The following is a 23,751-nucleotide window of genomic DNA, read 5'->3' as shown; positions in this document are numbered from 1 at the left end:
TTAAAAACTAACCAAACCAGCTCCTTGAAACCTTCATGATGTCGAATCTCAAGTGGCACATGGGAGACTATCGCATAGATTCCTTCAAGTAGCAATGGTTGTACGATCTTCAGTTGAGGAGCACTGCAATGGTATAACCAGACAATACAGACAGCAGAAATAGTAACACATCAGTAACATTTAAACACAACGTGATCGGTTGGTTTAATTGTTTTCCTTTTCATTGCAGTACCTTTATTTGTAAACAAATGCTCTGTAAAATTAGAAATATATTAAGCAGAATCTGTGAAATATGTATCATACCACATGATATAATTATATTTTTATTTATTATAATTGTTACACATGTATATTGCTGCTCTTAACTATCCTAGTTTATTCCAATTGATAAGACTTGTAACAATAAGAAGTGGAAGTGCCTCATTTAAAAATACAACAGTTACTGCAATCACATTAAAACAAAATACTGAAATATTACATCTCTTGTAAAAAAAAAAGACTTCTGTTTCAATACCTTTGTGTGACCCCAAGCTTGTCAACAAGAAATTTTATTATCATCACAACATCTTCCATGAGACTCTCGAACGTGGTCGTTTTGCTTCCTGCAAATGATAACATTATTATTATTTCAAGATTATATATACCTAAAACATGGACACCACCAACAGGACGTGATGATGACATATACTGCAAATATCAAGAGAGACATGTACACAATCACGAAGAACCTAACGTCAGGGACAATCTAAATAAAGAGGAACATGCTGCGCTTACAACTCTCAAGCATGACAGTACTATAGTCATTGGTAATATGGATAAAGGTGGCGGTATTGTGATATGGAATACTAGCGACTACACTAACGAATGTCTGAGACACCTAAAAGACGGTACGGTGTACATGGAATTACAAGGAGACAACTGTCATGAGATACATGAAAACTTCTCTCAACTAGTAAATTCCTTGGACATCCCAGAACTACAGCAGTTAGCCATCACACACTGGCCAGTGAAACAACCAGCTACTTTCTACATCCTAGGCAAAGTTTATAAAGTAGTCAACACAGGCGACATTCCACCAAGTCGACCTATCCGTAGTCAGGTCACTGCACCCACCCGTAGAGCATCCCTTTGGCTAGATTGGAAACTCAAACCTGTTTCCCAGCTTTTCTGCACAGAACTAGTTAAAGACACTACGGAGTTCTTACAGAATATAGAGAAGTTCACCACCACCAATCCTCGTCTTAAAGAAGGCCACCTACTCGCACTTGATGTAGTGAGTCTCTATCCTAACATCATTATTTCAGAAGGACTTGAAGCACTGAAAGAGGCCATACTTATAACACTGACCTCCTATCGGACACAGACACCCATGCAGTTCTATCCACTGCAGATTTTGTTTTACACAATAATGAATTTGAATTCTGTGGCCGTTTCTTTAAACAAATTTCAGGTACAGCTATGGGTACTCCGTTTGCCATTACATATGCAAATATTTACATGACTTACTGGATGCGTAAATACTGGAGCACCATACCCAATAAACCAGACATTCATGTACGCTTCATTGATGATATTTGGGCATGGAGCAAGGCCTCTCCATTGGAAATCCACACTTTTTTCGACATCTTAAACCAAAAAGACCCTCAGATAAAATTCACATTACACATGGATAATAACTTGCACAATGTGGCCTGACGGACTTAATGAGTATGACCCAAGCAGTCATTGACTCTTCTTTTGTTACTTTCCCCCAGTCAGCTTATCCTGTGATTTTTTAAAGTCTTTTTTCTTAGTCTTTTAACTTGACATTTTCTCTTGAACTGTTTTTATTCACTTGTTTTTAATGTTGAACTCCTGGTTTTATGTTTAGTTTGCTTCTGAGGATGTCAGCATTTAGCTGACGAAACGTTGAGCTTTTCAACTTGAGATTTTTAATTGTGGTTTTTAGACAGAGACTTTATTTTATCAAAATAGAGTTAGGAACACAAGAATTCTGTGGAAATAAATGTTTTTATGGTAGAGTGACGAACATTCTTAATTGCAACAATAAACCACATTTCATTGATCTAGGACTTAAGCTTGTGAGAAGCAAATCTACAAACTTTAACACTCAAGTTGATGTGGTTTCCGCTGCCCCCGTCAGAAATGTAATAGCTACATCTCACCTTTTTACTTTGTAAAGACAAGACAAAACCACAAAATAAACATGATAGCACATCAGTGCATGAAACTGGACCTATATTTAAGAAACTTTTATCATGCATTCTGTTTTAGTCCAGACGTTTAGATTTCAAACAATACTCAACTAAACTTTTAAAGATGTATAAGCAAAAATAACTTTAAAAACATCAAACATTTGTGTAAAAGGTATGCTAATTTAAATGTTTACATTAAACAAAGTGAAAACAGTATTGTGAATGGTAAACTTTTTGTATGTTAAAGGTAGGGTCAACTCAAACAAGAGCCGTATGTGTTGAAAAGATGCATACCCAGACCACCAACACATACTGACACTTTAGCAAATGAAAAACGCGTAATTTTAGAGTTAATAAAAAAACATGATTATTCCTGCTAACTGGAGGCAGCCATTTTGTTTCGTTTTTGTAACGTCCGGTGGGGTAGCTTGGGGCGAAGTGACGTCAGCTCCTGACCATCTCCTGTATGTACAATGTAAACAAAAGCAGTAATTTTCGACAAGGCGCTTCTCTTTGATCAACCTGACTTGTAAAACAGCATAAATGACGTAATAATATAATAAACTATTTAACTAAATATATTTCAAGTTGCATTAACGGAACAAAATGGGGTTATAGTAGTTTTCTCTGTTAAATAATCCAAAGGAAAAATGTACAGTATTAGGCCTATTGATATGCTATGTTAGAGCAAAAACGACAACCCACGATACCCAAGTGATAATTTTCTTTTCTTTGGGACTATGTAATTGGTCAGTTCTATGGTTTTAGATGGAAAAGTCTACTTAATCAATAGTTTTACAGAACTATTTACAGTAATAAACCATGTCCATTACCATTTTAGGGGCGACAGGTAATATTCCACAATACCGGTATGTATTTTTGTGTCTAGACAGCGTCAGTTAATTGGCTCGTCTGGTTACCAATCAAATACACACCTGCCAATCAGGAATCACAGGTAGAAGCATCTAACAGCATAGACCAATTAACTAAGAAAACACTCTGTGTATTAGTTCAGTACGTAGGTTACTGCATGGACAAAACATTGTTAATTATTTCAACTTGTTGTGTAGCCACTTTGACAATGGTCTTTAATTTGTATTGAAAAATAATATATATAGTGCTGGATATTCTTATTGCTGGCTTACTGGGATGTGTATTATTACAAAACATTGCAATGTATGACTATCCTCCCGCAAAAACAAGGTAAATTGTGTTTCTCTAGTTCTAAGGCTCATTCCTGACGTAACGTGTTAAGTATTACGTAACCACCAGCTCGCCAGAGGGCGTACTCACAGAGATGGTACAAAATGGCTGCGCCCGTTATATATAATAGCCTTTACATATAACCATTTTATTAATTAACTATACGATTATACTTGTTGATATTAAGCAATAATGTGCATTATATATCATTGAATATGCTTACCAGGCCAAATGCCTTAATTGTCCATTCCTTTAAGAAAGAAAACATCTAATACTAAAAGGGCTAGCTCCGCCATTCGCCAAATTCACCAATTGCGAATTTTAGGAACAATTGGCAAATTTTATTTTAATTTGGCGAAAAAAATGCATGTTATAATTGCTTTGTTGAAAAATAACTGGGTTTTGCATTTTTTAAAGATAATTTTGTGAAATGTTTTTCTCACCCAGAGCTAGCCCTGACAAAGAGGTGGTTACTTCAAGCTGCAGTCACATGACATTTCATGATTGTGTCAATCTGTGTTAGCTAGTGATGTAGGCAGACCTTGATGTAAAACATATTGAAGGGAGTGATTAAATGCTCTCCTAACCTACATTATGGACAGCCATTTAAGATATTACAATACTGATACCATATCAATTCACATGCTAAGGGGAGCTATTAATTAAAATGGTGAGGTCTGTGTAGGCAAATGAAATGTGTTTATATATTAATCATTAATTTCTAACCTCCTGCTTTAAAATCTGCAAGTATATCATCTCCATCTTTCACCTGCAAAATAAGACATTCACAAGTCTTAACAAAAAATTATATATATCAACAAAAATATAAATGCACTATTAAAGTTTCATTATTCATTAATTAATGTTCTAAAAGAATAAAAAAAAATGGCATAAATATTTGAAATATAAATTCATTTATGCTTATACAAAACAAAAAGGTTAAATATTACAGGCCCTTTTTCTTTAAAAATTACATGCATTTACTACTATCTTGTCTGTTGGCTGTGAAAAATCCTAGGTAGTGATAACCAAGTTTGGTGAAAACAGGGCAGGTTTCACGAAATGTAAAATTATCTTTTTGAAGTAAATATTTTAAATTAACAGAACATATGACATACAGAAATATGATCTGAATTTGAAATTACAAATAAAAACTAAACTAACACATAATTAGAAATGGCAACTGTATTTATGAGAAACTATATATATATATATCTACTCATAGAATAACAGGAATAGTTACTCAACAGACAATCAAATAAGAGGTTATTAACACTCATGATATATATACACGTATAATTGAACCGTCTCTTTTTTTCTTTTTCTCTTTTGTGTTTAGTGGACTATGTAAATCATAAATTTTTATGCATTCATAATAATAATAATAAAGTAAATTAATCAATATGAAATTCTAAAATATTTATTACAAATTATATGTATGTCAGTGGTCAAGTGTCTGCACATTAAGTGAAATTGTTCACAAATATTATACAGCCTGCCTCCAATCAATATTCTGTTCAACACAGCTGTGGACATTTATTACAGGCCCGGTGACTAACACTAAGTATTACGCACTAGCAAAGCCTACTGTAATTAAATAGCAGAATAATCACAAAGCAACAGTGTGCCTAAGCATGGTGGTCTGATGAAACATTGTTAATACAACACACATAATAATCTGTTTTGAGACTGCAATACAGAGAGAAAGAAAGAAAGAAAAAGACAGACATTGACAGACAAAGAAATAATACTAGAGTGGAGAGAGAGAGAGAGAGAGAGAGAGAGAGAGAGAGAGAGAGAGAGAGAGAGAGAGAAGAGAGACAAACACACACAGATAAAGAGACACAGAGAGAAAGAAAGAAAGAAATGTTTTATTTAACGACGCACTCAACACATTTTATTTATGGTTATATGGCATCAGACATATGGTTAAGGACTACACAGATTTTTAAGAGGAAACCAGCTGTCGCCACTTCATGGGCTACTCTTTCCGATTAGCAGCAAGGGATCTTTTATTTGCGCTTCCCACAGGCAGGATAGCACAAACCATGGCCTTTGTTGAACCAGTTATGGATCACTGGTCGGTGCAAGTGGTTTACACCTACCCATTGAGCCTTGCGGAGCACTCACTCAGGGTTTGGAGTCGGTATCTGGATTAAAAATCCCATGCCTCAACTGGGATCTGAACCCAGTACCTACCAGCCTGTTGACCGATGGCCTAACCACGACGCCACCAAGGCCGGTCCAGAGAGAGAGAGACAGAGAGATAGACAGAGAGAAAACAACTAATGAAAATGTAGGATCATGCACAAACTTAATTTGATTACTATATATTAAAATACAATTACTGCAATATGTTTGCTATCAAACTGCATTGGACTTGATTACAGAATTTAGATTTAAAAAATTAACAATGCTAGCTAGATGCAGTCATTTTCTTACATGTATGTTGTGAACAATTTACTTAGTATGTACAGTAGCAAATCTGAATGTTATGCAAGTATGAATTACCAGTACAGAACAAAACCATTTTAAAGAACTTAAATTAGGACAAGTTCATTGGCTAAAAGTAGCACGACAAAAACCTCAGTCACTTTTACTTGCAACAGTTCATGAAAGTTAAAGTTTGTTTTGTTTAACAACACCGCTGGAAAACATTGATTAATTAATCATCGGTTATTCCATGTCAAACATTTGGTAATTCTGGCATGTAGTCATCAGAGGAAACTCGTTACATTTTTACTAATGCAGCAAAGGATCTTTTATATGGACATTCCCACAGATAGGAAAGCACATACCATGGCATTTGTCCAGTTGTGGTGCACTGGTTGGAATGAGAAAAAAACCAATCATTTGAATAGATCCACCGAGGCGGTTCAATTCTTGCAACAGTTAATGGGTTAATTAGCATTGCATCACATATTATATTTTCTCAATTATTTTATAAAACCATGTCTTTTTAATGATAAATAATACTAATATTAGAAATGAAAAATTTCATCCAAAATAATAATTATTTGAACTACGAGCAAACATTTTATTGCCATTAAAATTTACTTTGAATTTTTTTTTGGGTGTCTTTTCCAGTGACTACAAAAAATACATGCTCATACACTTCAATTTTGCTGAAATTGATTAGTTTATTTGCTTGTTTAAGATGGTCATAATAAACAGTACAATGCAGGTGTAATAAATAACCTAGAAAATAGTTCACTGGCCAATAGCACATGAACACAGTTTCACTTACCATTTGCCTTGCTACTAAAAGTTGGAGTCAAATTCTAAGGCTACATACTCAATCAAATATGACATCATATTCTTCTTCTGAGACGTAAAGCTTTATACTTCAATAATGTAAAGTAAAAAGCAGTCTTGTACTTCATGAAAGCAAGTCATTGTAGTGATCAGTTAGTCAAATACGTCATGATCAGTTAGTCACAGAAGTGAGTGAACATAGTGATCAGTAAGTCATGCACTTCATGAAAGCAAGTCTACCTACTTGTCAGTAAGTGCAAGTCAACACAGTGATCAGTTAGTTATATATTTCATGAAAGTGACTCAACATGGTGATCAGTAAGTCATGCACTTCATGGAAACGAGTCAACATAATGATCATCATATACTTCATGAAAGCAAGTCAACATAGTGATCAGTTAGTCATGCACTTCATGAAAGTGAGTCAACATAGTGATCAGTTAGTCATGCACTTCATGAAAGCAAGTCAACATAGTGATCAGTTAGTCATGCACTTCATGAAAGAGTCAACTTAATGATCACTTAGTCATGCACTTCATGAAAGAGAGTCAACATAGTGATCAGTTAGTCATACACTTCATGAAAGTGAGTCAACATAGTGATCAGTTAGTCATGCACTTCATGACAGCGAGTCAACATAGTGATCAGTTAGTCATGCACTTCATGACAGCGAGTCAACATAGTGATCAGTTAGTCATGCACTTCATGATAGCAACCGGCCTCGGTGGCGTCGTGGTAGGCCATCAGTCTACATGCTGGTAGGTACTGGGTTCGGATCCCAGTCGAGGCATAGGATTTTTAATCCAGATACCGACTCCAAACCCTGAGTGAGTGCTCTGCAAGGCTCAATGGGTAGGTGTAAACCACTTGCACCGACCAGTGATCCATAACTGGTTCAACAAAGGCCATGGTTTGTGCTATCCTGCCTGTGGGAAGCACAAATAAAAGATCCCTTGCTGCTTATCGGAAGAGTAGCCAATATAGTGGCGACAGCGGGTTTCCTCTCAAAATCTGTGTGGTCCTTAACCATATGTCTAGACGCCATATAACCGTAAATAAAATGTGTTGAGTGCGTTGTTAAATAAAACATTTTTCATGATAGCGAGTCGACATTGTGATCAGTTAGTCATACACTTCATGAAAGAGCCAACTTAATGATCAATTAGTTTTGCACTTCATGATAGCAAGTCAACATAGTGATCAGTTAGTCATGCACTTCATGATAGCAAGTCAACATAGTGATCAGTTAGTCATGCACTTCATGATAGCGAGTCAGCATTGTGATCTATTAGTCATACACTTCATGAAAGAGTCAACTTAATGATCAATTAGTTTTGCACTTCATGATAGCAAGTCAACATTGTGATCAGTTAGTCATACACTTCATGAAAGAGTCAACTTAATGATCAATTAGTTTTGCACTTCATGATAGCGAGTCAACATTGTGATCAGTTAGTTTTGCACTTCATGATAGCGAGTCAACATTGTGATCAGTTAGTCATGCACTTCATGATAGCGAGTCAACATTGTGATCAGTTAGTAATGCACTTTATGATAGCGAGTCAACATTGTGATCAGTTAGTCATGCACGACACCACACATTGATGTAATAATTAGGGGTGCAACGATACGGTCAAAACCGTATTGCGATATAAGAAACTGTATTACAATATGTATTGCAATATAGTTGATATTATTTAAATTTAATATTTATGGTTTGGTTTTTTTTAATGAAAACAGAGGGCACAACTTTTTAATGATCTTTATTAGTTTCAGCTGTCAGGCTAAGTGTTTTAGGCCATATTTTTATTTTTTAACACAATACTAGTCTACTAGAACACCGGTGTGACGGTGTCAAACTATTTATAAATTGTCACATTCGGAAATCCTTACTATCGGGCTTTTCCGTTGCTGCTCGCTTGACACGGAAATGTACATATTGAGTTGCAATGTTTCAGCAGATCGACCGAACCAGAGCCGAGGTTATTTGCCAAGGTATTTTGAACAATCGGCCGAAGTATTCCGAGTTCAGTGAAAAACAGCGAAGTGTGATTCTCATTTGTTGGTTTATTTCTTTGAAGATGATAGCCGTAGCCGTATTCCAACGTAAGTGAACAATGGATGGTGTATGTAACAAAACATTTATTTGTAATTATCATTAAATGGTTATTTTCATTGGACTTTTAACATGTTTTGTTTAGAAGTTAGAACCAAGTATAACCGACCTATCACTCCGTATGCCAACAAGTAAGCCGACTACGCTTGACGTGATTGTTACATTTCCTGTCATCACCAATTAATAAAATGATGTGGTTTTTGTTTGTTTGTTTGTTTGTCTATTTCAAGTCAAATAAGATAAAAGGAAAAAAAATAGCATATAAAAATCGCGATACGCAAAACTGTACCGCGGTTCGTATCGAGCTGATCAATTATTGTTGCCGCACTAGTAATAATCATAGGCTAATAGATGTCAAATATTCGGTAATGTTGACATTTAGTCTTAGAGAAGAAACATGCTACATTTTTCCATTAGTAGCAAGGGATCTTGTAAATGCACCATCCCACAGACAGGATAGCACATACCACAGCCTTTGATATACAAGTCGTAGTGCCCTGGCTGTTTTGAGAAATAGCCATCGATCCTAGACTGACCATGCATCAAGTGAGCACTTTACCACTAGGCTACTTCCCCACTCTCGCATTTAATGAAGACTCCTCAAAAAAGCGAATTAATTCTGGGATAAAGATGTAAGAAGCAAGCTGCGAGTGTATAAACACTAAGTTGTAAAGTCATTTATATCTGACACAAGCATACAAAAAATATGATTTTGGGATTTTGTGAGGTTTTGTTTGTAGCTTTTTCAATACTGTATCAGTCACAAATATGACAACTTTCAACAAGAAACCAGTTAGCCATAATTAATTATAAGCAGCGCTCACACTGTCCATTGCCAAATTACCCAGTTTTCATACAAAATGGTTACAAACTTTAGTATTTGGCTAATAAAATGTTCTTTAAATTAGGTACGTTTGAATGATTTTTAAGGAAATAATCAACATATCTACAAATTGGCTAAACCAAAATTTGTTCCAGTGTGGGCCTTGTATAAAGGTGCTAAAAATTAGGTAAAAAAATAATAATTAAAAAAAAAGAAAAAGAAAAATGCAGACAACTAAGAGCATGCTACAACAATATGAAGACAAATGTAAGTGCATCAAGAACACTAAGCATGTCACGGTCTCTTACCAGCTGGTGTTCCGCGTCACACAGTTTCTCAGTAAAACTACTCAACACCTGAGTCATGGCCGCCTGCACCGCACTGCGCACCCCCGGGGAGCTCACCGAGTAGGTTTCTATATACACCTGACAGAGGAAATCAGGCAACATCATTTACAAAATAGTGTGAAAAAATCAGGTGCTGCCAGTACCCAATTACTATGGTGAAGCTGGGTAGGAAAATATCTACATGCATGGTTAAGATGCAAGAAAAAGTTTAATAAATAACACTAGGATATTCAGTGGATAAAAGACTGTCTTTTTTTTCTTTCTTTTTTTATTTTTAAATTAAAACTAAATTATTAATAGGATTCCTGAAAAATAATTTGAAATAATATTACTACATTTGTTTACCATATCAAAACTATTTTCATGTTGTTTAAGTTTAATCCTGTCACTTTAAAATGACACAGTAAAACAAACAAATAATCACATCTTTAGGAGGGGTGTGGGAATGCACTAATGAACCCCTTATAGGCAATTATTTTAATTTTTTGCAGTTCTCCACCTTAAAAAAATTCAATATTAACTATAAAAGGTACTAATTGATTATGAAAACGAAACCCTTTCAAAAATTCCTGGAGATGTCCATGTTATATGCTAAATGTCTGAAACATAGAGATTCTGAATAAACCTTTAAATTAAAGCCTTTATTTTTTCCACTGAACATCCGTGACCCCAGTTTAGTATAATATTATATTGCTAAATTAAGCAGGGGATTGCCTGCAAAGTTAGCAGTCATGGTGGTACCATCACCAGGTGGATTAGCTTGATAGGTGCCAGTTCTCCGACTCCAACACCTGTGGTAGGTTACCTGTTTTTGTGGACTGCAAAAAGTTGCAAGCATTTCATTGAAACTGGCAGCTGCCACTTTCCCTGCCTCGCTACGATGTGAGGCACCATAGCAGTCAAAATATAGCTGTAAGTTAAACCCATGTCATGTTAAACAAAGCCAGGAATTTGACCAATATGAACAGTAATAATTAATAATTAAATTTCCGTTACATTAATTACAAATTACAACATAACGTCATCCCATTGGTCCAGCCATAGCAACAGGACTTTGTTCATTTCCCAATGAATGTAAAAATTATATCGTCAGGGAACGTCATACTTGTTGATGTCATTTTATATTGGTAATTTGTCTTACTGAGCATTATTGTTTTATTTCTTGATGAATGTAAAAATTACATCGTCAGGGAACGTCATACTTGATGATGTCATTTTATATTGGTAATTTGTCTTACTGAGCATTATTGTTTTATTTCTTGATGAATGTAAAAATTACATCGTCAGGGAACGTCATACTTGATGATGTCATTTTATATTGGTAATTTGTCTTACTGAGCATTATTGTTTTATTTCTTGATGAATGTAAAAATTACATCGTCAGGGAACGTCATACTTGTTGATGTCATTTTATATTGGTAATTTGTCTTACTGAGCATTATTGTTTTATTTCTTGATGAATGTAAAAATTACATCGTCAGGGAACGTCATACTTGATGACGTCATTTTATATTGGTAATTTGTCTTACTGAGCATTATTATTTTATTTCTTGATGAATGTAAAAATTACATCGTCAGGGAACGTCATACTTGATGTCATTTTATATTGGTAATTTGTCTTACTGAGCATTATTGTTTTATTTCTTGATGAATGTAAAAATTACATCGTCAGGGAACGTCATACTTGATGACTTCATTTTATATTGGTAATTTGTCTTACTGAGCATTATTGTTTTATTTCATGATGAATGTAAAAATTACATCGTCAGGGAACGTCATACTTGATGTCATTTTATATTGGTAATTTGTCTTACTGAGCATTATTGTTTTATTTCTTGATGAATGTAAAAATTACATCGTCAGGGAACGTCATACTTGATGACTTCATTTTATATTGGTAATTTGTCTTACTGAGCATTATTGTTTTAACAAAACAAAAAAATTCAAAATAAAATATGAACTTTTAATATTATTATTTGTAAGTATATTTCAAATTTAATTATAAGTAATTCCTGTTATTTCTTTTACGTTCATCTGGCTTTGCCGATTCACACTGTTTGCTGATGATTTTTTTTGTTCATAACCCGATGAACGTAAAATAAAATCCTTAAATGCAGGTAATATTATGATACACATCTACCCATGAGTGTATAGCAGTCAAAATGCAGCTGTAAGTTAAACCCATGTCACGTTAAACAAAGCCATGAATTTGACCAATATGAACAGTAATAAATAATGTAGGTAATATTATGATACACATCTACCCATGAGTGTTTTGTAATATGGAAAATATTAACCGAGTCTATGTTAATTGGTATTTGTCAAGAATTAGCCAAGACAAAACACATGTACCAAGCAATTGTATTAGAAACACTTCAGTTGGATGCCCTCCCTACAATATGTGGTGCTGTTAGGGGAACAAGACATTAATATGAACACTATAATGATGTATGTGCCTATTTCAATTGTTGGTGTGGGGTTTTTTAAAGATATAACTGAGACAAAGACATTCCTTTTTTTGGCCAAGACAACTATACAACTGCTGCAGTGTCTACTGGGTAATACACCCAGGAAACACACCAACAATCACACCCATGAAGTGGGTGAAACTCTGTGTGCTACTGAGCCTAGCGGTGCACTCACTCTGGGTTGGAGCCAGTACTGGCATGAAAAATCCACCATTGCCTCAGGTGGGACATGATCCCAGTACTTACTAGTCTTATGTTTGATGCTTAACCACTAAACCACCGCGGCTGCTATGTTTCAATTGTTTATTAAGTACACACAGTTTACGAGTCATCTGAAGTAGAAAAAAGTTTATTTGTTTTGTTTAACGACACCACTAGAGCACATTGATTTATTAATCATTGGCTATTGGATGGCAAACATTTGGTAACTGTGTCTTAGAGAAGAAACTCACTACAGTTTTCCATTAGTTGCAAGGGATCTTTTATATGCACCATCCTAAACAGGATAGATAATAGCACATACCACGGCCTTTGATATACCAGTCATGGTGCACTGGCTGGAATGAGAAATAGCACAATGGGAAATGATCACAGTCTGAAGTAGAAGTTGTGTTTTCTCAGATCACGACAACAGAGAGAACAAGCAAGTGAGCTACAACTGATTAATTAGTTGAGATAACAGTCCACTGATTAATTAGCTGAGATAAGTCCACTGATTAATTAGCTGAGATAACAGTCCACTGATTAATTAACAGATTAACTGATTAATGACTAATTGATTTATTGACGAATGATTTATTGATTCACTGATTGATTGATTGATTGTCAGGTGCCCAAATCACAATATAGATAAACATGGTGCTTGTAACATTAAACTTACATCGGGTATACAATACGCTGTTTACTCCTACACTAGATGTCAATACATTTTAGAAGCAGATCAATAGTTGTTACTTGAGGTCACCATGGTGTGAGAAATGTAAGACTGTGTAGAATGGTGACAGATGTAATAACCTATAGACCACCTCAGTCAGCCTGTTCTTATTACCTCTACAATAAACATGTAACAGCTGATCGGTCATGAAGCATAATTACCACTAATACATTATATAAACCATGCAGTGTGATGCACTACCACTTTCATATACAAATACACCTTTCTCATTATTGTCAGTGGAAATAAAATATGTTTTAATTTATATGAACATTAATACAACAATTTATATTCAATATGTTTTATTTTCAGCAATCACTAAAATGTCTGTAAATATATTTGCAGAAAAAATACCAAGTTGATCTTCTTACTTAAATGGTATAACATTTTTTTACTACATAAAAGTCTGTTAATTTTCTAAGAATAGTTAATGATATTTTCACAAATAAACAATATTACCCGGGTACATGTTATTTATTATATATATATTCTGATAACGTTTTGACTAATCCCATTGCTAGTGCTTATTTCTTCAGTTGGCTAACACCTAGATAAAATGTGCAGTACCGGTACATTATGAGAGAACAAGGGTGGGAATGTAGAAAAGTAGTCCTCTTAGTACTACAGTGAAAATGTGGAAAACTGTGGATGACTCCTTAACTAGAAACATGTTAACAATGGAAGCCAACTAGTAACATGGCATATCACTATGACAAAGCATAGCCGTTTTTAAAATTAAAAAAAGAAGATAAACTCCTTTAAGGAATGCTAAATTAAAGCCTTTTGATTTCTACATACAGATTTAACATAAATTCAGCTATAACATTTTCAAAAAATTGCACATTTAATTAAAGAATGGTCAAAATACTAAGAATAAACACTTTTACTATATGGTAAATGCAGTCATTGTTTTATCCTTTAAGCAAAGGCCGCCTAATGAGCTGATAGTGCATTAGTTCAGTAAAGTCATACCCGGCCACAGCCAGTCACAGACTATGGTCAGTATGTTTTTATTTCAGTCAGGATAGCACACATAAACACCGTCTCGTTACACTTCAATGATCTTCCAACACATGATTGGTTTTCTTTGGACGAACTGGCATTTATCACATTATTATCCACTAGGTTTTTTCTGTTGCTTTTATTTCAGCAGCTGTGAATACAGGTCTCAACTGATGGCACTATTTCACTCACAGACACTGTTTTAACAACAAATTCACCGTAATCACTGGCACTTAAGAAATTTGTCTCACAATTCATTTTTGTTAGTGCAGGATTTTATTTCTAAAATTTGACTCAACACCCATGGCTCTGAGTTTGGGAAATTTAGCATTGTTTTACAAAATTTTGGGAATTTTCTGAATCATTTAAAATACATCTTAGTAAGCCTTGTTAGAATCGAAAAGACTAATTCTATACATAAACTTGTATTTATTCAATTCATTCAAAATATGCCTTTATATAATAATGAAAAATTATAATAATTTACACTCCAAAATTGGGAATGAAAAATTACATAGCTTTTGTGGTATGGTGGGGAATGGTGCCGATTTATCAGTCTAGAAACATAAGTGATAAAACCCTGTAGTAGGCTCTATGTCAAATCCTGCAGGTCAAAAAAACGTAGTCTGTCAGTCACGTTACACCCAGCTATGACAGACAATTCCTTTTGTAAAGATGGCCATGTCCATAAAGTAGAAATAATTGCGATTTTGTTATGGAAATGTTTTTAATGGATTCTGGTAATGCTATTTTTCAATTTTTAAATGCGTATATTGATATAGCAACACTCCATAAATATTTTTGTCAACTCTTACAAAGACATTGCAAAATAATACAGCTAATCACATATATTTGATTTTTATAAAGTTACCTGAGCCACTTTAGTGATGACCTTGGCATTCATGCACCAGCTGATGGAAAAGGTCATACTCAGCAATAACTGAAATACACAAAAACAGTAGTAAGCTTATGTCAGTGAAGTTGTTTTGCAGCCTTTACTTTTGGTCAGTGGTCTCGAAAATTAAAAGAGAAAGCTTGGTCGACTTTGTGGAAAGACATACTCCTTATTTTGCCTCTCAGTATTTGGTACAAAAAGTTGATACAAAATGCAAGCCGACTTATCTTTTAATTGAACTGGAGATGTTGACAATCAAGAGAAGTGATCCCCTAATGAGGGAAAAAAGAAGAATGAATGTTTTATTTAACAATCCACTCAACACATTTTATTTATGGTTATCAGACCACACAGATATAGGCTACTCTTTTCAATTAACAGCAAGGGATCTTTTATATGCACAATCCCACAGACAGGATAGTTCATACCACAGTCTTTGTTACACTGGCTGGAGCACTGGCTGGAATGAGAAATAGCCCAATGGGGCCCCTAATGTGCGATAAAAAAATTATGTTCATTTTATTTCAATTTTCATCGAATGAATTAATCCTTTTAATATCGCCAGCTGATAAAAAGTAGTTTCGTTTTTGTAAAGGCGGTGTATATATCTGGCACCCAAGATAAATGATTTTAATAATAAAGTCTACCACGTACGTTGAATTTATAAGTGGTGATATTACCCCCAAAATTAAAAGATTATAATATTTTATAAAGAATTGCTAATTAAACAGAATGACAGAAATGACAAAAAGTAAAAATCATCAGTTACAACCAATTAAATCTGCAATTGAGGACAAAATATCAGACAATACTTAGTGAAAACAAAAGACAGAATGACCGATCTGATCACGTAACAAATTTGGTGCCAAATAAGTGGGGGTTTTCAGTCAGAGATTGCCGAATCGATAAAAAATTAAATGTTTTCATTGCTCCAATAAAATATAATTTTTATTGTGTGTATCAAACATACAAATGGATACAGGTATGGAACAAAATAGAGGCTGTTAAAAATACTGTTAAATTACGTTACGGTAACTGTCGTAAGGTACTGAAGTATTTTGTCAGTTGCTTTTTCATACACACAATGCAGCTCATTTCCTTTGATGTCCAGTGTGTAGTCTGATCAATTATTTTTGTGTGAAAAAAAAGTGTGCATTTGGAACTAGCAGATGTTGTTGGTGCGACGGCGGCTGGGAAGAGGAAAGCAACATCTCCTTTAGTCCAGCCAGCGCGACAGCCTCACCCCCCTGCACGCAAGGATGACTGGCACTTGGCATTGGGGACTACGTGCAGGGCGACACCATGGATACGACGAAGCTGAGGCCGGTTTTCCAACCAGAACTGGAAGCCACTACCAGACGGATGCCACTATGAGCTCCAAACACTCAGGCTACAAGAGAACAGGACGGGAATCATCGTGACCCACCGGCGCCAGAAGATGTACCGCTAAGCGATTCTACTGACAGACATGGATAGCCACACCATTCATAGAATCGTCAAGATGATCTGCGGCGCCAGCTACGAAGTCGTCATAATAGACTTGGCCACGAAGCGACATCTGCTCCCGTCCTGAGTGTGACACCACTCCTCAGCTCGTCGTAGGCTCAACTTCTGCACCCTAACAGCCTTAACGAGGCCACTCAGTGGACATTTAGACCGTTGTACAAAATTTTATGTCAAAATTACTTTTTTAATTATTATTAAATAGTCCGATCCTCTCTTCTTTCTCTTATTTATTTTTGGACTGTCCTTCTAAATTGCTCCAAATTATATAAATATTCGGCCGAGCAGTCAATTCTTTTTATTTTTGGCTCATAATTTCATTTTTTTTATTCTATCAACTTTTTTACTAATTGCTATTTTCAAAATTCTGCCCATTTTCAACACTACCCCCACCCAACCACCCCCCATCCCGAGTCAGGTCACCGATCTTATCGGAGGTCGGACTCGGGATGGGCGTGTTCGAAACCCTAGTGGTATATGGGCACTGTCACAAGTCAAGGGTAATATGTAGTATATATATTGGTGTATATATTGGTTGTGTATATTTTATGAATGAGCTACAGAGTTACTGGGTTTTATTTGTGTGTTTTGGGTAAGGGCAAGCCAGAACATTGCATTTAGTTAGCTTGTCAGTTCATTGTTAGTGTACTTTAAGCAATGTAGGAGTAGTGTGTTTAATTAAAGTGGAGAGATTGGGGTATAGCTTGGTGTGCGGTGAAAGCAGTGTAGCTTGGGTGAGTGAGTGTTTTTGTGGAATAAAAGGAGTGCATTTGATATTATGAATTACTTGAACATTTTGAGAGAGAGAGAATTATGGTGTTTGAAAAGCTGGTAGAAGAGCATGAGTAAATATATATATTTGTTATTTTATTGAATGTATAAAATTATGTTTTGTGCATTGTATAATAAGTACAGTACAACGTAGTTATTGGAATTTTTTTTATTGTAGTTTTTATCACCTGATATTACCAATGAAAGTGGATCGTGATATGGTTGTGGTGGATTTCTTGGTGGAATGAGAACATGGTGGATTTCTTGGTGGAATAAGAACATGGTGGATTTCTTGGTGGAATGAGAACATGGTGGATTTCTCAGTGGAATGAGAACATGGTGAATTTCTCAGTGGAATGATAACATGGTGTATTCCTCAGTGGAATGAGAACATGGTGAAATTGATGTTGAAACATGGTGATTTAAATGATATCGTGATTTAAGACATATTGTTGTTTATTCAGACTAAGTAATGGTGGTAAAATGACTTATGCTTTCATTTAACTTGGTAAATGAGACATTTTAAAAAAAAAATTTTTTTAAAGCATCAAAGCTCTGAAGTTTGAACTTTATTGGTTAACTTATAAACAATATTATGTGACGACATAATATTGTTTTATTTGGTTTCTTTTTCATTATTTTGTGTATTATGGGTTGGGGTGAGATAATGGTGTGTGGAGTATGTGGTTGAAAGAAAGTATGAAAGCGTGTGTGGGGATTCTATATGTATACTACTCAAAAGAATTTAAAGGTCAGATGATATTTTCGACATTATTTTCTGAATGTCAATTATATTAGCTAGACCATAATGTCACGCATGGTATTGTTCCATTTTGACGAAAGTGGGTCTAAGCAACCCATAAATGAATTAAAATCCACTGTCATTGACACTGTCGACTAGTTCTAATGGCGAAAACATCCTTACATTTGCACGTAAATTAGGGCGAAAGCGAAAGGTCTGCTAAGTGCCCATAACTTGCTTTTTCACAAAGCGCTTCATTTGCACGCTTTGCACGTGTATTCCATGTTCCCAATGCTGAATTTCCGTATAATTGGAGCTTGCGTTCGTGTACGGTGCACACTCCAAATTCGACAATGGTACGACTTCAACTGACTATCGAAGATCGAGGAAGGGCTATTGCTTGGCTTCAGAATGGCAATACACAAAGAAATGCTGCTCTGAGACTTGGTGTCAGTCAGTGTCGTTGGCCGACTGTGGCAACGAATTCTGTTCGAAATCGTCCACGTTCGGGAAGACCCCGAAGCACTACGCTGCCGTCGCCAGGCTGTTCGACCACCACTCCTACCACGTCACAGAACGGCCAGACGTCACTGGTGCACGCTTCATCTGCGGTGGCAACGTGTTCAGTGGGGTCGAGTGATGTTCACTGATGAGTCCAGGTTTAGTCTCCAGTTCAACAACGGTCGGGTTCGTGTCTACAGACGTCCTGGGGAGCGCTTCGCTGACGTTAACGTTAGACAACGTCACCGGTTTGGTGGTGGCAGCGTCATGGTGTGGGGCGGCATCTCTATCCACCACAGGATCCCCCTCTATGTGGTGGATGGCAATCTGAATGGAATCCGCTATCTGAATGAGATTATCCGGCCGTTGGTTCTCCCAGGCCTTCAGCAGATTGGCGGCGGGGCAGTTCTGCAGGATGACAATGCCAGACCCCACCGCGCCTGGGTGGTAACGGACTTTCTCAGACAACAAGGTATCGCCAGGATGGACTGGCCAGCATATTCGCCTGACTTGGCCCCAATAGAGAAACCCCTGGGACGAATTAGGCAGGAGAGTTCGGGATAACCATGCCCCTCCGGCCAACCTTTATGATCTGGGTCAACTTCTTATGGCAGAGTGGCATGCCATTCCCCAAGAGTTCTTCAGACGTCTGACCAACAGCATGAGGCAACGATGTGTCGAGTGTATTCGCGCCAGGGGTGGATTCACACACTATTAAACGAATGTTCTAATGTGTAAAATCCATGTTTGACAACCTTCAACTTTGACAGCATGTCATGTGACTTTCTTGTATACAGTGACGTTTATTTGTGTTTTTTTGTAAATATGGAACAATAAATAAAATGTTTGGTGTAGTTTACATCATCAATCTAATACACTCTGAAAGTTATTTGGTTATAAATTTTTGACCCTTAAATTCTTTTGAGTAGTATATATATACATATGTTGTTTTAAAATAAATTAGTATTTAAATTTATTCCGAGTTCTGTTGTTCCTCCTGGTTAATAGTACGTGACAGGCACGTTAAACTAGTTATCATCATTAAATGAAGCAGCGAGAACACTGCTGTCATTATTTGCATCTATAGGTTATGCACATGATTTTAAAAACTCAGTTAGATTGGTTATCTAGTTTTAGGTTTCCGAGAAAAAAACCTGCATACAAATATGTAATGTTAATAAAATACAAAATATGAATTTCAATTTCATCTCTTCCTTCTCTTTATTAATGCTTCCTCAGTGAAGTTATTTTGCCTTTATTTTTGGCAAAATCCCAATATTGGTAACTGTCAATTATTGACATCCATAGGTTTTGCATGTCATCTCATAAAATTAATTAGCTTGGATGATCTAGTTTTTTAATTTCTAAGAAATAGAACTATAAACAAATACTTACATACAAAATCAAGCTTCAACCCCGACATAAATGAACGAATGAATGTTTAACGATACCCCAGCATAAAAAATACATCGGCTATTGGGTGTTATGGTGAATAAACAATCCCAACATATTTATCTAAAGTTAGTTAACATTTTCCCATACAATCAATTATGGATTTTTACTATCAATCATCACATCAGTAGAGCAAAATCGATCAATTTGTTTATTAGAATTGATCATTGGAACATCAACAGATTTTACATACAATGGTTATGAAAATTTATTTCAACTGCTCAGTAATGGAACAAATGTATATACTAGATAAATATACAAAATTGTATATTACAATCGTTCAGTCTGTCTACCTTCATTATTTCCACCTGTGCCTCCTCAGGTAGATTCGGGGTGAAGTAGACTGCATTCAGAACTTGGACAGGCAGCCATTTTTCCTCATCGTCCACTTCAATGTTTGACTGAAATCTTTCATCTTTTAGAATTTGCTGTCAATAAAAAATTTTTTTTATTTAATATGGATTTAATTTTTATACAATATTTTAAACAAAATATTCACATGGTGCAATCCAGTGCATTTTATTTTCTATTATCCTATTTGAAAAAAATGATGAGAGAAAATCACTGATAAAAACTGAGATAGAAAACCATTTGTTTATGATGACTCAAACTTTGCCTATATTATATGGTTATTATCTTATTACAAGTCATTTTACAACTGAAGAAACAACAAACACAAATTTCAAGTGAAGTGATATTTAAATAATTAAATTTTCATTATATTCATAAAATTTATTTCATTACAATTGTTTTCTTTAAAAATAACAATGTCACTTTATATATGTGTAATTTGTCCTATTGAGCATTATTGTTTAGAACCAAAAACATTATTCATAATAAAATATGACCTTTAAGTTCTGTTATCAGCAAGTATGTCTCAAATTTAATTACATTGATTGTCTTTTATGTTCATCTGGGTATAAACAAAACAAAACAAAAATCATCCGCAAATTTGTTTCAACAGCTTCAACTATTCAGTTTGCAGATGATTTTGTGGTTCATACCCTAATGAACGTAAAAGAAATAATAGAAAATCCTTAAATGGACCAACAATTATTCTTGTCCATGAAATATTTTCTTTCATGTAAATTCCAAATGTCATTTTTGTTACACATTTATTACATCCAGAATTAAAGTTATTTAAAAAAAAAAAAAAAATGTGCTATTTGAGTATTTCTGCATGTAGTGTAATCTGTGGCACAGCAGGAATATTCTCTTACCTGTAACCCAGCAATCACATGAACAGACAACTTCTTCGCTCTTGACTCCAGAGCTAGCTGTAATGGTTCCAGACATTTTTCTCGGAGATCACATGCAGGTATCTTGGATGACAGTTCTTCATTTTCCAGCATTTCTATCAAATAAATACAAAGCAATCAATTACATATTTTATGAACTGTTACTTATAAAAGAAGTTCAGATAATATGAATTAGTGACCCTCATATTAGAGACAAGCACTCCAAATAGGGACATTTATAATAACACCACAATATAATCCCCCTGAACTGTTCAGAGCTACATCCCAGAGCCATGGGCAGTTTATGTACATTGTATTGTATTTGAGCGTATTAAGACCAGTGCCCCATTGCGATTTGCTACTCAGCATTCGGATAAATATGATGGCACCAATGTGCATTCCATTACAGCAAAATGGATTTAAAGCGTAGTGATGGGTAAATCAGCAAAGACTAGATGTTTCAAAACCTTCAATGTGGACTTGTACGCTGACTACAAGACAAATAAAAAAGCATGGATGAATGGAGAATTGTTAGCACACTATTTGACTGACTACAAGACAAATAAAAAAGCATGGATGAATGGAGAATTGTTAGCACACTATTTGACTGACTACAAGACAAATAAAAAAGCATGGATGAATGGAGAATTGTTAGCATGCTATTTGACAAACTTGAACACCACAATAAAATGACAGAAAAGAAAGATTTTGCTACTCATGGATAATGCATCAAGCCATATCACTCAAAGAAACTGTCAAACACTAAAATTCACTTTCTCTCAACAACCATGATGCCGGCATTATTCAAACTTTTATGGGGAAGTGCAGGCGAATGCAACTTCAACAACTGGTACAGTGCATTGATGACAACAAGACAGGTAAAGATCTCCAGTTACCACAAAGTGACGGCATTTGTTTTATGAAACAAGCCTGTGACATTGCCAGTGCCATGACTATCAAACATTATTGGATTCATACAGGTGTTGTTCCTCGAAAGCCTCACACAGAGTTGCTTTAAGCACCAGCCAATGAAACGACAGCATTACAAGAATGGACTTTGATGAATTTGTCAATGCTGATAAAGAGGTTGAGACATTTGCCAGTGTAAGTGATAAGTAGATTGTTTAAAGTGTAACTTCTGACAAAATGTGCGATAACCAGGAAGAAGAGTCCGACACTGAACTGGAGTCCATTCTGTCAGTGGCCAGTGCCCGGGATGCCATTAAAACTGTAATTCGTTTTGTAAAAAGGAATCAACATTATTTTGATTTGGACATTGACTTTCTGACAGCATTTCAAACACGTTTGGATGAGATTCGTAGTTTTACATGCATAGCAGAACAAAATTCTGGACTTAAAAAAAAAAGAAGAAAAAAGACTAGTTAGAGAAAATTAAGTGAGTTTCACAGTTAAATGAATTCTGTTGTGAAAATATGTATGTATAAAATACACTGACTTACAAAGTTTATAAATACATAAAATATTTGATAATTTCTTACCTGGTTGTTCTCATTTTTATTTTTATTTCTTTTGTTACTATTTGTTAGTTTTATTTGAAATATGACATTCAGCAACTTCAAACAAAATATTTTGGTAGTAAACCCAAGGCACCCTCATTATACTGCCAACTCGATATAACGCCAAAAATACATCAGTACATTAGTGGGCATTAAATCAAGGTTATGTTGTGCTTACCAATAGCAGCTGTGCATGCCGTCCTGATTGTAACCATTTTAGGAGCTGCTGCATCTCTGTGCAGTCGTCGTAGCACATCTTCCATCACAACTTCTAATGTAGATCAGAACAACTGTTCTGCATTAGTCTGCATAAACAGCTTTAATAGGCATACTTCATTTTCAACACTGAATACTGCATACTGTATTTTAAGCCTTACATTCTCAGATGATTCTGTCTAAAAAAAATATATAAAACACAAATTAAAGGGACATTCCCGAGTTTGCTGCAATTTTTAAGATGTTATCGACTAAGACTTTTTAACGATTGTAATTACATATCAAATACATTTTTCTACATAAAATATTAGTGTCTGTATATTAAACGTGTTTCTGATCGTTTTAATATTTGTACTAGGTTAATTTTCCTTTTTTTCCCTAAAATATAGTTTTTTCATACGTACAAAATTATTTGTTAATTTGAAAACAAAATCCTGTTTGAGCTTCTTAGAAATATTAAGACGACCAGAAACACATTGGATATACAGACACTGGTATTCTAAATTAAAAAAAATATCTAATATGTAAGTTTAATTGTAGAAATATTTTGTTAGTCGGAAACATCTTACAATC

At 35.1% G+C, this 23,751-nt stretch overlaps 1 protein-coding gene across 3 annotated transcripts in view; it reads right to left on the bottom strand.

Annotated features, from left to right (window-relative positions):
- LOC121371755 (brefeldin A-inhibited guanine nucleotide-exchange protein 3-like) overlaps window positions 1-23,751 on the bottom strand; it is a 78,861-nt gene that overhangs the window by 53,744 nt on the left and 1,366 nt on the right. For 2 of the 3 annotated variants that reach the window (XM_041497882.1, XM_041497885.1), the window contains exons 2-9: window positions 23,141-23,357; window positions 21,428-21,561; window positions 20,501-20,635; window positions 15,215-15,283; window positions 9,901-10,017; window positions 4,125-4,167; window positions 515-602; window positions 13-123 (exon numbers count right to left, since the gene is read on the bottom strand). In XM_041497882.1, coding sequence (XP_041353816.1) covers window positions 13-123; window positions 515-602; window positions 4,125-4,167; window positions 9,901-10,017; window positions 15,215-15,283; window positions 20,501-20,635; window positions 21,428-21,561; window positions 23,141-23,225 — 782 coding nt within the window. In that variant the 5' untranslated portion in view covers window positions 23,226-23,357. Of the gene's footprint in view, window positions 1-12; window positions 124-514; window positions 603-4,124; window positions 4,168-9,900; window positions 10,018-10,744; window positions 10,850-15,214; window positions 15,284-20,500; window positions 20,636-21,427; window positions 21,562-23,140; window positions 23,358-23,751 lie in introns of all 3 variants that reach the window. The other variant, XM_041497884.1, reaches the window with a different exon arrangement.

The sequence above is a fragment of the Gigantopelta aegis genome, chromosome 4 (assembly GCF_016097555.1).
Source record: "Gigantopelta aegis isolate Gae_Host chromosome 4, Gae_host_genome, whole genome shotgun sequence".
NCBI lineage: Eukaryota > Metazoa > Mollusca > Gastropoda > Neomphalida > Peltospiridae > Gigantopelta > Gigantopelta aegis.
Note: the sequence above shows the minus strand (reverse complement) of the source record. Positions and strands in the feature narration are given on the sequence as shown.